Consider the following 16254-nt stretch of genomic DNA (forward strand, 5'->3'; position numbering starts at 1 on the left):
ATTTTTTTTTTAAATTGACTTTGTCTTTGACAATTTCATCTGACCATCGTGAGGGACTATTCAGGAGGGTATGCTTACAGGCTAAGACGTCTTCAAGGTTCAGGTCACATGAACTTACCAATAATCCGATAACACGTTCATATACCAGCTCGGGATCATATACGCGTTCTAGGCACACCAAAACATAATTCTTTTTCATGTTCAGTGAAATACATCCTTACAGCATGGGGTTGTGCAATGACTGTAGCCATATGCTCCTGAACGCTAGCAATGCTTCAGTTCCTACGGCAGAGGCTTTATCATCAATTACTGCAGTTTGTGCAACTTTCACTCTTACTATTTCCTTTCCTTCAGTACAACATGTATATGGGAAGCACAGTTTTTTGGACCGATGAAGAAACTGTTGTAACTGATACAACCAAGCATGACAAATACATACAGATATTGGGCTTTTCATTATCTTCGTACTGGGTTTACTTGCCGAGTTACTACGATTAGAATCAAGCATTTCTTTCCGACGAATATATTGGATGTTAAAAATTGCACATCCTCAAGAAATTTGATTTTTAGTCGCCAAAGTATCATATAAATTCGCAAAAAAAAAAAAGTTTAAACTCTCTTTCTACTAGACATGGCAAACTGGTGATTTATCTTACCATTGTTATAAAGCGGTAATTAGTAATTTGGTTTATATGTCTTGAAGTTTACTCTTTTGTTGCACTCACTAGAGGCCAATAATTGATCTCATCACTGTTGTCGCCACAATCGTTGTCACAGTCACACCTGTATGCCTCAATGGTGCCTTGGTTATTATTACAATTGAACTGGCCGGCGTCACACTCTCTCTGCGGATGATAGCACGGTATCACCAGAGTACACATGTGCCCACCCTCAGACCATTCGTTTCATAAATCGTATCTTTCAAATAAAAGAAAAGCATTCGGGAGCCGGATGCTAATCGCCCGCCAGAATATGTTGTTGGTCAAATCCAAGATTTTGGCCATATCTTGATACCCCTAAGATTTCATGTTCATAGCTGAAGCCATTCATGAGATACTATGGTGCTGAAGGCGGGCGATAAAAACTAGTTGACCTTTGGCAGCCATTTTGGTGACTTTGACGTTGACCCCGAGTGATCATTTTCGAACTTGGCCAAGATTTTGGCCATATCTTGATACCCTGAAAGTTTCGTGTTAATAGCTCAAGCCGTTCATGAGATATAATTGGAACTCACACACACACACACACACACACACACACACACACACACACACAAGCAGCCCAAAACATTATCACTCTGCTTTCTAGAGGCGGGCAATAATAATAGAGTCAAGCTGTTTGTGTGTGTGTGTGTGTGTGTGTGTGTGTGTGTGTGTGTGAGTTTTTTTCCGAGAAGGGTTAATTCTATGTCGATCTGTTTCTTTTTTCATTAGTTGGAGTAAGTCGAGGGAGTGTCATGTACGACGCGACGGCATGAAATAGTCGGAAATCGCAACGGAAAAATATATAGGATTTTGTTTTGTTTTGTAACTTTATGATAAGATTTGGACTTTTCGGTCTCAGTAACGGCATAGAAACAAAGATAATGGTAATTGCAAAAGTTTTATAATTGAAAGAATTTTAGTTTGTAATGCAATTCTTTTTTTTTTTTTTTTTTTTTTTGCTGCCCAGCACTAGCATAATATAAGTGTATATAATCTAAACCACACTGCAAATATTAAAAGAGCATCAATTGCACTTTTCACTTTTTGTGAATCATATATCTCATCAATCATATCCAGCAGACAATTAACTAAAACTAAGTTTCGTTTTTGTATCAAGTTACGAAATGAAAAATGACGACCTAATTAGCTGAAGCAGGATAAAAGAGGTACAAGGTAGGGTAGTGGATGTTGGAGTGGCCTTGGTGAGAGAGGATAGTGTTTGGAAACTCCCTGTACTGTTTTTTGCAGATGATGCCGTGTTGTTGAGTGAAGACGAAGGGGAGCTGCAAGGCTTGGTGGATGAGTTTGAGAGAGTGTGTAAGAAACGGAATCTAAAGGTGAATGTAGGGAAGAGTAAAGTGATGGTCTTTGAGAGAGGTGAAGTCAGTGAATGTACAGCGAGGTTGGATGGTGAGGAATTGGAAAATGTGAGTACGTTTAAGTACTTGGGTAGTGTGATGAGTAAGGATGGAGGTTTGGAGGGTGAAGTGCTTGAAAGGGTACAGCAGGGAAGAAAGGTTGCTGGTTCTTTGAAAGCAGTGATAAGAAACAGGGAAGTGAGCATGGAAGTGAAAAAGTTACTACATGACAGTATTGTGATACCAACTCTAACGTATGGAAGTGAAGCTTGGACATTGTTGGAAGGACACAAGTCAAGAGTGAGAGCCGTGGAAATGAGTTATTTAAGAGGAGCCTGTGGAGTCACATGGAGAGACAGGCTGACGAATGAGGATATAAAGGAGCGTTGTGGTGTTGATGTGGATGTGATAGGAAGCGTTATGAGGAACACACTGAGGTGGTTTGGCCATGTGGAGAGGATGGAGGGTCAAAGACTGACGAAGAGAGTGTATGTAAGTGAGGTGGAGGGGGAAAGAGGGAGGGGGAGGCCGAGGATGAGATGGAGGGATGGGGTGGAGAGGTATATGAGAGAGGGAGGTGTGAGTTGGGAGCAGGGGAGTGAAATGGCGGGGGACAGGGCGACTTGGAGGCGATTTGTTTGTGGCCACCCCAAACGGGATTGAGGCGTCTGGCAATAGATAGATAGATAGATAAATAGGATATTGCTAACTTCATTATTACGGAAATTATAAAAACTGCTATACTGACAAACAAAATCTTGTGGCTAGTGATAATAAACATTGAAAATGAGAAAAAGTATAATGACGTGAGGTTCAGTGAGAAAAATTACAATTTTCAGTAAAAGACAGTAGAATTAAATGTCAAAAATAGTGGATAGATATATATAAGATTACATCTCAAATTTTATAGGATATGTGATCTGCTTTTGCATTCCTCCAGAGAAATGATAGAATGTTTACATCTATATTCTCTGACTGCTTGTTTCTGAAATCATACGTCAGAGATCCAGCACATCTTAGAATTTTTCACTGGCTTTGATAAATGAATTTATCAAGAGTTTTCAGTTTGTATTATACTTTCAATTTTCCCGCCAGCAATTGAACTTCTCGTGTAGTGAGCAAGGGAGAGCCTTCCTTTTCTCTGATCTCTCTTCCATGTAGTCTGCATCATTAACACCAGTATTTATCATTCACCTTAGCATGTCAGGATGGGAAGCTTGTAATACATTATTATGATCGACGTTTTGTATTGCCCTGTGCAAGAAATGAGTTTGTGAGTATTTCTTCAGCACAAATGTTAGAGTATTTGAAGATGGGTTTTGTTGAAGGAGGTTTGCTAATTATTGCTTGGTGTTGGTTTTATGTGCCTCGATGTGCTGACAGGTTCTGTTGTCTGTTATGTGTTACCACAGGCTTCTGCATATGGGTAGAAATATGTGCCTCTCATATTATTTTCGTACAGATAGGACTTTACATTTAAAGTGTAAGTGAACTGTGGAAGTGGTTTCAGTGCATTCAGGTATAAAGTATTGGCAGTTGCTCAGTATGACCTGCTAGGAATTGCAGTTGGTGGCTGATTGGATCATGGCTCATGTCGAAGAGGTACAAGGCATCACTGCTCTAATATTCTGTCTGTCGAGAAGGAAGGGTTTTCTTTATGAAGCTAAGGAACAGCCCCTACAAGTGCCGTGAGTCAGTCTGGATGAGCACTGCCCCTTGATGTTTTGTATCTGGTCCCAGAAGGCGAGTGGGGTTTGTATGTCACTCCAAATATCTTGGTGGCGATGTGTGTGGAATTTACTTGAAAGAAAAAATATGCCTCAAGTAAACTATTTATATTCCTAAACACACTTCCTTCAGCACCAACGAGTAATATTGCAATCAGATTGTAAGCAGATCCAGGATCTTTCATAGATTTCGGCAAAATAATGCGAGTAAATACTTCAGAAACATAATGTAAACATAATTTTCGAGCTTGAAGGTCACCTCACACTGAAAAAGCCAAGACTTAAATTTGTATGCTAAGATTCTTGTTAAAGTATTGCAGTTGTGGTAATGTAGGGTGTATTGGTGGTTTTAAATATGCTTCTTATTGCCTCTTACCTCAGTGCAGTTTCTTTCATCACTGTTGTCACCACAGTCGTTGTCGCCATCACACTTCCAGTTGATGTTGATGCACCTGCCATCTGCCTCACATTGGAACTGACTGTCGCTGCAACCTTCTCTCTGCGGAGGTCATAGGATGGGTCAGCCCGTATATACTCTTACCTGTGTACTAATATACGCAAGTACGGTTAGCTTTTTTTTTTTTTTTTTTTTTTCACTCGGCATTACCGATCGTCTCTCTCTGGAGGTGTGAAGGCGAATGTCAGAGCGTGTGTTTCGAGTCATTTAGAAGCGGAAGGAGAGGGCAGGAGACTGTCAGTGTAGGTGTTTGTTTATGGTAGAAGAATGAATGTTGAAGGGACCAAGGGCATGGCCATAATTTGGGAGTAATAGCAAATCTGAAAAATTTCTTGAGTGGATTTCTGTAAATGAGTGTGATCGTCTGCCTCTTAGCAAAATTAAGTCAAATACATAATTAGCTTTTGATATCTTCTAACCGTAGAAGAATATGCATTATTATTATTATTATCATTATTATTATTATTATTATTATTATTATTATTATTATTATTATTATCATCATCGTGTCCCCCTCTGTAGCGTGGAGGGGGGAGCATTATGGGGTAGTACTACTGTTCTACGCCCAGGTTGTGTTAGGAAGAATACTGCCACCGTATTCCCTGCGTGTCGTAAAAGGTGACTAAAAGGGGCGGGGTGAGGGGACTAGGGACCCCTTCCTCTGTTTTTTAGTTCCTAAAAAAAGAGACAGGCTAGAGAATGGGATGGAGGACTGAGTTATCCTCGTACCCTGAAGATTGGGTCTATAAATGTGGGTGGATGTAGTACGATTGAGGCTAAAAGGGAGGAGATTTGGAGTCTGTTTGTGAGAAGAAAGTTGGATGTGTTAGCTTTGAATGAAAAAAAGATGAAAGGGAAAGGTGAGTCTAAGTCTGGAAGTGTGAATGGAAGATTGTCAGGTGTTGATAGAGGAAGGGTAAGGAAGGTGTGGCCTTGTTAGCGAGTCCGGATGTGCGGCAGTGTGTGACTGAATGGAAGGAGGTGTCATCGAGACTGATGTAGGTGAAAGCGAAATTTGAACGTGAGTTGTGGGTGTTTGTGATTGCATATGGGCCTGGTAGTGAAAGAGATGAAGAAGAGGGGGAGTCTTTCTGAAACGATATTGATGAGTGTCTGCAGAGTTTTGGAGCGAATGTGAATATGGTAATGATGGGAAATCAGAATGCTAGAGTGGGAAATGCAGCCGTTGAAGGTGTAGTTGGTATGCATGGTGTGCCTGGAAGAAATGAAAATGGGGAACGAATGATAGGGATGTGTATTGAGCGAGAGACGGTGATTAGAAATACCTTGTTTGAGAAGAAAGACATTTATAACCATGCATGGGTGAGACAGGAGAGTGGAATGGTTGTTGATAGAGCATTGATGGACTATGTGGTTGTATCCAGGAATGTACAGTAATAGGAAGATTGTTGGATGTGAGAGTTCTGAGAGGGGAGGGTGAAGGTATGTCTGACAACTACCTGGTGGAGGGAAAGTTAAGAGTACCCTAGGTAATAGATGGATGACAGCTAGGAGAGTTAGGTGTGGCAGGGAGGTTTTGAAACTGAGTGAGTTGGATAAAAGAGAGAAAATGATAAAGAATCAGGAGAAAGTGAAAGATGAGTGGAACACAGTGAAAGATCAGGAAAATGGCAGTGTGGAGGAGGAATGGCAGTTGTTTAAGAGTGCTGTGGTGGGGCATGTGGATGAGGTGTGTGGTGTGAGACGAGTGGATGGTGGTATAAGAAAAGGAAGTGAATGGTTGTGCGAGGAGGTAAGTTAGGCTGTGGCTGAGAAGAGACACGTATATGAAGTGTGGCTGCAGAGGAAGGATAAGGTGTCATATGAGAGGTATAAGGAAAAGAGGAATTCGGCGAGAAGGGTTGTGCGTGATGCTAAAGTGGCAGCAGATGAGAGCTGGGGTAGGCGGTTGACATGAGAATTTTCAAAAGAATAAGAAAATGTTTTGGAAGGAGGTGAAAAGGGTGCAAAAGGGAGACTCTGGGAGGGAAGAGCGAGTAAAAGCAGATGATGGAAGGATGTTAACTGAATTGGATGCAGTAAGGAAGAGATGGTGGAGTATTTTGAAAGATTGTTAAATGTAGATGTCACGGGGTTTTTAAGAGTATGCAATATTAAAGAAAATATTCGATAATACTTAAGAGCAGGGAAAAAGAATTGACTTGTGAAAATCAAGCAAAGATTACTTTATGCCGGCTTACTTTGCCGATTCTCTAAGGACGAGAATTTATAAACTTTCTCAACAGTACACAGCAGAGACTAATTATTCACACGTGCTGTTTATTAGTACTGTTGGCCTCTGGAGAAAGACTCCACCCCTGATAATCAATAACTAATGCTATGAATGATAAGCAGGATCTTGCTGGTGCAATTAACTCCTGGTTGCACAACGGATTTTAAGCTTAATACAAAAGGACTGGCCTAAGTACCAGTTGTGAATAATGCAAAGCGTTTATACAAACTAGGAGCTATAAGTGAAATAAGCTTAATGGAGAAATAAAACACGAGTTTACATTACATTAAGCTCAAGGAAAAGAACTGAAAATTTATTGATTACAATGAAACAAATTTACGTTACATGTTTCAAAATGAATTCAAAGTAAGGAGAACACACTCACTCGCTCACTCAAAAGCTAAACTCTTAAACCTAGGAAAACGAAAAGAAATACTGGTCAGAGAGTGGACTAAGCGGATGACTGGGCGTCGTTGCTGAGGAAGGACGCTGCACACGCTGAGCCTCTTGCCAAATCACGCTAGGTGGAAATTCAGGAACTGGACAACAGTGGTGGCAGGAACTGGGCGCCAACTAAGGAAGGACACTGCCACACACTCTGCTAACCTGCTTCCACGGAGCTCAAATCTTGACTGAGTTCAAGTTGTGAGAAAGAGGCAAGTGTCGAGCCGCACTTGCTAACGGCTAGAATGAGCGAAACACGCCCATAACAAATCACTCAGCGGAGGTGCTATTGTCGCGCACAAAGACAATCTCTTATGAAACAGTGAAAAATGGTTTTGAGAACACTCCCGATCGGGTGAATCAGTGGCAGTTGACTGAGTGATACATACTGGGATTCCACTAGAATTCGCGGTTTCTCACCAAAGTTTAATGTTATGAGTTTGTTTAGATATAAGATCGCACTAACTCATGACATTATGCCCCATCAAAATGAAATTTTTTCTCAGGAAAAAAAAATTTCATTATACATACATATAAATCCTAACTCAGTCACACAAGATTCATACTGTGGTGTGTGTGCTATCCTGCTACAGGAGAAAGTCATAGTCGCCAGTGAGCGAAAAAACCTTGTGTTTACGTTAATAGAAGCAAGCTTGAGGGAAAAACTCCGTGACGATGGTGAAAAATCCTCTACTCAGGTAAAACTGAGCGAAAAGTTCGCTACATTTACATTAACAACTAATTGTTATGTAGCGTGATGTATGTAATACACGGTGTAGGTGTGACAGTTGTGGTGTAACACTACCTACGTGTAAAATTACATAATGCAAATCAATAGTAAATGATGACGATGAGGCAGAAGAGAAGAGGCGGCAGCATGCGTCATGGACGATCAGCTGTTCTGCACGGCAATGCTGCACCCGCCTGCTGCACCTGCGAAAGCAATCAAGATGGAGCATCAAAAGTGTCATTTCTCTCTCTCTCCCTAGCACAGTACTTATGTTACAAAAAGTACACTGTTTACATTATTAACCAGGAAACGTAGTCAAGGCGTTTCTGCAGGACATCAAACGCTGACCCAGTTTACTGGTTAAACCCTAAACTTAATTAGCAAAAAGACTGGGCGTTTCTGCAGGACATCAAACACTGCAATTCGCTAAATTAACCAGGGAACGTGGTCAAGAGCGAAGAGACTGGGCGTTTCTGCAGGACATCAAATGCTGCAATTCGCTAGGGACTCAGTTTACTGGTTAAACCCTATACCTAATTAGCGAAAAAACTGGGTGTTTGTGCAGGACATCAAACACTGCAATTCGTTAAATTAACCAGGGAACATGGTCATGAGCGAAAAGACTGGGCATCTGTGCAGGACATCAAACGCTGCAATTCGCTAATGGAACCTGGTTTACTGGTTAAACCCTATAACTAATTAACGAAAAGACTGGGCGTTTGTGCAGGACATCAAACACTGCAATTCGCTAATGGGACCCGTGTTAGTTATCAGTTAGCAGGCGAGACATCGGGTCTGGGCCTACATTGTCACTTCCCTTGATGTATCTCACAACAAGGTTAAACTGCTACAAATACAGTGTCCAGCGTGTCAATCTTGCATTAGCCGTCTTGGTCGAGCTGAGACTAGTGAGTGGCATATGATCAGTTTCCAGAGTGAATGGTGCCCCATATAAATAATAATAATATTTCTTAACACCATCAACCATGGCCAAGAGTTCCTTCTCAACAGTACTGTAATTCCTCTCGGCGGGTTTTAGCTTACGGCTGTGGTATGGCACTGGGAAAATTTCGTCTTCTGATTCCTGGATTAATACGGCACCTACTCCATCTTGTGAAGCATCAATGCGCAGTATGAAAGGTTTGTTGGAATCAGGCAGCTGCAAGATAGGCTCCTTACACAGCATATTCTTAAGGGCGGCAAAAGATCTCTCTTGCGCTTCTCCCCATTCAATGGTGTTTGGAGCATGTTCTCGAAGCACCTCATACAACTGTTGGGCAATAAGAGCAAAGTTGGGGATAAAACTCCTATAATACCCCACTAGGCCAAGGAATGCCCTAACCTGTTTCTTGGTCATGGGTCTTGTGGCTTCTCTACCTTTCCTGATCTTGTCACCCTGACACCTGCAGCGATTGTTACCAACAATATGTCCGAGGAACTCCACCTCACTGTGAGAAATTTTACACTTGCTAGGCTTCACAGTCATGTTGAAACTCTGGAGTCTACTGAAGACAATTTCCAAGAATCTGAGGTGCTCCTCCAACGTAGTAGAATGAACGAGGACATCATCAACGAACATCCCTACTCCTACGATACCATGGAGCACTTGTCTCATGGCACGACTGAATACTGCTGGGGAATTGGTAAGTCCAAACAGGAGGACTTTATACTGATACAACCCCCTAGGAGTAACAAAGACGGTGAACTGACGGCTCTCGGGGTGAAGGGGAATCTGGAAGAATCCCTTCGCCAAATTGAGCTTCGTGAAATATCGTGACCCTGCCAGTTTGGAGAAGATGGCAATGTGGTCACCCATCAGCTCAGCATCCACTTTGGTGATTGCATTGAGCCTCCTATAGTCGCCACAAATCCTGACTCCACCATCCTTCTTGCGGACTACTACCATTGGACTGCAGTAAGGAGATGAGGACTTTTCAATAATACCTGCAATCTCCATGTCAGCAATTTCGTTGTCTACTGCGCCCAGTAGTCACATGGGAATCGGATATGGCTTAACCTTCACGGGAGTATCACTGGTCAACTGAATTTTGTGACAATCAACCTTTGCAAGTCTAGGTTGGTCAGAGAAGACATCAGCATACCGACAGAGCAGTGACCTTATGGCATTCTCATCACTCAATGCTAATTCAGTGTTAAGTAAAACATCTCCGACAGTCTCTTCCTGACGGGCCTGAGCGGTTAAGGGTTCGTCATCATGGTCATCAGCTGGGATCACTGCGGCTGCCCCGGTTTCTTCCAGTGGCTGGTCACTATCATCAGCTACTCGTAGGCCAGTCTCCTCGGGGTTTGACTCATGATAAGCCTTCAACATGTTAATGTGGAACCTTTTGCGAAGATTCCCCATCTGAATTATGTAGCTGAGGTCTGAAATGCGCTCTACTACATCAAATGGACCCTTCCACTGTGCCAACAACTTGTTCTGGACAGTGGGGAGTAACACCAAGCACTTATCGCCTGGACTAAACTTTCGAAGCTTTGCCTTCTTATCATAATAGGCTTTCTGAACTTCGCACCCCTTGATCACTTCTTCCTTAGCTAACTCGCATGTCGACCGGAGGCGGTCAGCTAGATCAAGGACGTAGGTGTAGGTGGTCTTGACTTCAGGGTCGGGTTCTTCATCGTTCTATAACTTGAAGTGGTCCATGGACCGACCTTCCATACACCAGTTCAAAGGGTGAGAACTTCAAGGAATGCTGTAGGGCTTCTCGATAAGCAAACAGAAGAGGAGGAATGAACCGTGCCCATTCCTTTGGCTGTTCGGTGGCCATGCACTTTAACATCTTCTTGAGAGTCCCATTGAACCTCTCACACAGCCCGTTACACATGTGATGATTAGGCGTAGTTCGCAGGCCTCGGATGGACAACAACCTGAATGCTTCATTCATCATTGCAGAGGTGAAATGTGAACCCCAGTCGCTTAAGACCTCTATGGGGATACCTATGCGACAGAACAGTTCGATCAATGCCTCAGCAACAGTGACGGCCTCTATATTCTTAAGGGCCACAGCTTCAGGCCACCGTGTGCTGAAATCAACAATAGTGAGGATATACCTTGATCCATCACTTGCCTTAGGAGAGATTGGTCCAACAATGTCAACTGCTACTCTCTTGAACAGTTCAGAGATTACAGGCATTGGTTTCAGTGGCGCAGGACAGACACGTCCCCAGTCAGTGGTACGCTGACACACATCACAGGAATCCAGAAGCCTTTTTATTTCCTGTCCCATTCCTGGCCAGAAAAAGTCAGTATGGATGCGGTCAGAGGTTTTCTTTTGGCCCATGTGACCTCCCATGACTGAACAATCACCTAATTCGAACACTGCCCGGCGATACTTTGCGGGAACGACGAACTGCAGTCGAACCTCACCCTGGGGTGTTTGTGACTCACGATATAGCCGTCCTCGCTTGCGAAGGAACCTGGCTTGACCTTCCTGTGAATACTTAATCACTTTACCCTCCAGCTTCTTACGCACTGAGGCAAGTGTCGGGTCAGACTGTTGTTCTTGGACAACATCTTGACTACGAATCAAATCTTGCAGCATTGCGATGGTGAACGAGGTGACACGATTTGGAGCCTTGGCCATGGCTCATGTTACTGCAACAGCCGAAGTCTGAGTAGCAACATCTACGGCGCAACTGTTTTTGACGCCCGGTATGTTGCCGATAAGGAGATCAAACAAGGGTTCTGGCATGACAACAGCAGCTGTCAAGCCAGTGTAGAAAGGATATGCCACCTGGATACGTGCCTCAGGGAACTATCTCACTGACCCATCAATAAGTCTAACTTGGATCTGCTTACCAGTGTACTCGTCAGGCCGAACTAAACTTTGCTTGACAGAGCAACCTGAGGAACCATTATCTCTCAGGACATTTACAGAAACACCTCCCATAAACCCTGGCTGAACAAGAAAGGCAGTGTTACTGGTGGAAGGGTCTGAGGAAGTAGCAGCCAGTCATTGGTGAGACTGCGGAACAAACGATGCAGCCAATGTGGCCCCCTGAGAACTTGATGCCTGAGGGGTCGTGCTCACCATCTGAGGAGCTGGAGCATTGACCACCTGTGGAGGAGAGTTCACTGTCGCTGGGGAACTAGTGAACTGCAGGGAAGTACCTGTACTGGTGGGGTTGGCACCACTGTACGCTTGTTGTGGCATGAGGGCTGCATTTGCATCCTGCCTCCGATACACTAAAGTTGATTGTCCTGACTGAGGGTTATGTGGTTTGTCCTTGCCTTGCTGCTGCTTGAAATACCGGTACTGCTGCTGGTTAGGGTTCTGCTTATCGTACTGCTTCCACTCAGGTTTCTGAGTGTTTTGCCCCTGGTCCTTCTTCTGCAGTTTTGGACCTTGGCCATTTTTCTGAAAACGGCCTTGTTGCTGGGGTTCAGTCTGAGACAGTTTCCCAGATTTATCAGCTTTCCTGTTCCAGGTATGCTGCTTGCGAGTTTGATACCCATATGCAGTGAAGAATGCATCAGCCTTTTTCACCATTTGGCTGGCATCTCTTACCTGGCAGATCTTAAGCTGAGCCATAAGTTCAGTAGGCCACGACTTTTCTAGCTGTGTGCGCAGCATAAGGTCAATTATCCCCTCACGCGTGGAAGGAGTTTCATCTTTCTCCATCCACTCATCTAAGTAAGCAGTAAGCCAGTCAAGAAACTGAACAGTAGTCTCTTTTTCCTGTAGACGCGCCCTCATGAACTGATTCTTGGCGTCATCAACTGTGAGGCCGTACGCTTTGACGAGTGCGGCCTTCATCATCTCATACGTGAGATTGTCTCCACGAATTCTGTGGAGAATATCGAGGGCAGGGCCCTCAAACAGGCTAAGAAACTGAAGCCGCTTAGCTGAATCATCTAGCTGGTAAAGTTGAGCCATGTCTTCAAAACGAGCTATGTATGGCTCGATTCGCTCGCCTTCCTTGTATGGGGGAAGCTTGATGTGTGGGGTCGCCATAATATGCGCAGGGATAGCGCTCGTGGAGCTTGAGCCAGCTGCACCAGATTGTCTGAAGCCAAGGAATCTCATTTGAGCTTCAACATTTCAATTTCATGTTTTTCGCGTGCTTCTTGCTCGGCACGTTGGTGTTCTCGTTGTTCTCGCTCGTATTCACGTTCTCTCTCTCGTTGTTCTCGCTCGTATTCACGTTCTCTCTCTCGTTGTTCTAACTCGAGTTGACGTTCTCTCTCACGCTGTTCTAGCTCGTATTCGCGTTGTTCTCTCTCTTGTTCTAACTCGAGTTCGCGTTGTTTTCGCTCGTGTTCACGTTCTCGCATTGTTTTCGCTCGTGTTCACGTTCTCTTTCGCGTTCTTCACGAGCATCTTTCTCACGTTGTTGCTCGTAATTAAATCGTGAGAGGACGTAGCTTTGGATTTTTTCTGGGTCAGTAAGGCCCATATCTTTAGCATCCTATACATAGACGTTGGCAGCCATGATGATAACTCAATCTAAGTAAACTAGAGACTCAGTACTGACTGCTATTTGGAGAGAAAGATGCCAATAATCGAGAATAAAGAATATAGGCACAGGTTAATGGTGACCAGTCTTATCTAATTAAACTGATAAAGAAAGAAAATTAAACAAACAACCGACTGTGATAACTATTACGTAAATTAATAGAACTGAGTTAATAATCACCAGTAAGATAGTGCCTATAGACTTTAATGATAAATACCTAAGTATGAGTGAGTGAGTATTATCTCGTGAATAGCTTTAGAGCTAGGAATTAATATCCTGGAATGAGGTCGCCAAATTTCACGGGGTTTTTAAAAGTATGCAATATTAAAGAAAATATTCGATAATACTTAAGAGCAGGGACAAAGAATTGACTTGTGAAAATCAAGCAATGATTACTTTATGCCGTATTACTTCGCCGGTTCTCTAAGGACGAGAATTTATAAACTTTCTCAACAATACACAGCAGAGACTAATTATTCACACGTGCTGTTTATTAGTATTGTTGGCCTCTAGAGAAAGTGACTCCACCCCTGACAATCAGTAACTAATGCTATGAATGATAAGCAGGTTCTTGCTGGTGCAATTAACTCCTGGTTGCACAACGGATTTTAAGCTTAATACAAAAGGACTGGCCTAAGTACCAGTTGTGAATAATGCAAAGCGTTTATGCAAACTAGGAGCTATAAGTAAAATAAACTTAATGGAGAAATAAAACACGAGTTTACATTACATTAAGCTCAAGGAAAAGAACTGAAAATTTATTGATTACAATGAAACAAATTTACATTATATGTTTCAAAATGAATTCAAAATAAGGAGAACACACTCACTCGCTCATTCAAAAGCTAGACTCTTAAACCCAGGAAAATGAAAAGAAATACCAGTCGAGCAGGGCAGTACTCCCGAGGTGGATGGAAAGCTGATGACAGGGAGTGCTGGAGCTCCCGTTTCATCAGCCCTCAGGACTAGTTCCTGACCATCCCCCTTTGCTGAACTTTTTCAGTGTCTCAGTTACACAGAGAGTAGGCCAGCATGCTCTCCAGTACAAATTTCTCTAACTATCTTCACCAAACTACATGCACAGTACACACTACACTTCCTATTAAAAAATCAACAAAAATGGCGTCTACTAATCAAGCCTCGGAGTCCCCAGGGGGGGGGACCATAAATGCCCCCACCATCTGTCCCTCTCCCTGTGATGACTCGAGGTGTCTGGAACCACTGTCTGACTCTCTTCTTCTTCATTTCTGCAACATTCGCGGCCTTTCATCTAACTTTCGCTCTGTTGAGCACCACCTCTCCTCCTCTAAACCTCACCTTCTTTTTCTGACGGAGACTCAGCTGTCTGAGGCAACCGACAGCAAACCCTTTTCTGTATCCTCCTACTTTCTCTATACTCATTTCAAAGCCAAAGGTGGCTGTTGTGTATACATACGCAACGACTTATCTTGCTCTCGTGTTCCTGAACTTGATTCTTCTGAGTTCTCCACACTCTGGCTTCGGCTTTCCTGTCATTCTCTGACTAAATATATCCGTGCTGTTTACTTATCCCCTAATTCTACTGACTATCATAAATTCTTCGATTATCTTACTTTTACGATGGAACACATTCTGTCCATTTCTCCTTTATCTGAAATCTCCATTCTTGGAGATTTCAATGTTCACCACCACCTTTGGCTCTCCTCTCCTTTCACGGATCCACCTGGTGAGCAAGCCTACATCTTTTCTATCCTTAATGACCTAGAGCAGCTTGTACAGCACCCTACCCGTATCCCTGACCGCCTTGGAGAGAGCTCCAACATACTTGACCTCTTCCTCACAACTAATCCTTCTGCTTACTCTGTTAATCTTTTCTCTCCGTTGGGCTCCTCCGATCACAACCTTATTACCTTAACCTGTCCTATCACTCCAGTACGGCCTGTGGACCCTCCAGGGAAACGTCGTCTGTGGCATTTTGGAGCCGTGAACTGGGAGGCCCTCAGGCAGTACTTCTTTGATTTTCCCTGGAATGATTATTCCTTCCATGGCCGTGAGCCATCTGAGTGTGCCTTGCGCATTACGGAGGTTATTCTCTCGGGCATGGAAGCATACATTCCTTTCTCATATCCTTTGACTAACGCAAGAAAGCCTTGGTTTAATCATGCTCGTTCTAATGCTGTCCGCAACAAGGAGAAGGCCTACAAAAGGTACCGGAGCCAACCCACTCCTGAATCACATCATCTTTACGTTTCTGCCCGGAATCGTGCTAAGTCTGTTCTTCGCTCTACTAAAAATAATTTCATCCATACTAAATGCTCTCAACTCTCCAACTCGAATTCTTCCCGCTCCTTCTGGCACCTTGCCAAAAATCTTTCTAACAACTTTACCTCATCATCCTTCCCTCCTCTTTTCTACTCTGATGGTTCTGTAGCTATTTCTTCTACTGATAAAGCAGATCTCTTCGCACAGACTTTCTCCTCCAATTCCACCTTAGACAATTCCGGTGCTGTTCCTCCATCACTTCTCCCCTCTGACTTCCTCATGGCTGACATTAAAATTTCTTCAGTTGATGTATTTTCTGCCATCACTGGCCTCAGTACTAACAAGGCATATGGGCCTGATGGGGTCCCTCCTGTTGTTCTCAAGAACTGTGCTTCTGTGCTTACACCCTGCCTAGGCAAACTCTTTCGCCTTTGTCTGTCAACTTGTACCTTTCCTTCTTGCTGGAAGTTTGCTCTCATTCAGCCAGTCTCAAAGAAGGGTGACCACTCCCAACCCTCCAACTATCGTCCAATTGCTTTAACGTCCTGTATTTCAAAAGTTTTTGAGTCAATTCTTAATAGAAAAATTTTAAGGCATCTTTCCTATCACAACCTTCTTTCCGATCGTCAGTATGGGTTCCGTTAGGGACGCTCCACTGGCGATCTTCTCACCTACCTTTCAGACTCCTGGTCATCCTCCTTTCGGGACTTTGACGAAAGCTTTGCCATTGCACTTGACATCTCAAAGGCTTTCGATCGAGTCTGGCATAAATCTTTAATTTCCAAACTGCCCTCCAACGGTTTCTATCCTTCTATCTGTGCCTTCATCTCTAGCTTCCTTTCTGGTTGTTCTATAGCCGCTGTTGTAGACGGCCATCGTTCT

At 43.4% G+C, this 16254-nt stretch overlaps 1 protein-coding gene across 1 annotated transcript in view; it reads right to left on the reverse strand.

Moving 5' to 3' along the window:
* LOC145413687 (uncharacterized) overlaps positions 1–16254 on the reverse strand; it is a 247632-nt gene that overhangs the window by 116512 nt on the left and 114866 nt on the right. The window contains exon 7 of the mRNA XM_080283342.1: positions 4166–4288. Coding sequence (XP_080139468.1) covers positions 4166–4288 — 123 coding nt within the window. The remainder of the gene's footprint in view (positions 1–4165; positions 4289–16254) is intronic.

Source organism: Coenobita brevimanus, chromosome 97, assembly GCF_032717465.1.
Source record: "Coenobita brevimanus isolate Jiangsu-jjx chromosome 97, ASM3271746v2, whole genome shotgun sequence".
Taxonomy (NCBI): Eukaryota; Metazoa; Arthropoda; class Malacostraca; order Decapoda; family Coenobitidae; genus Coenobita; species Coenobita brevimanus.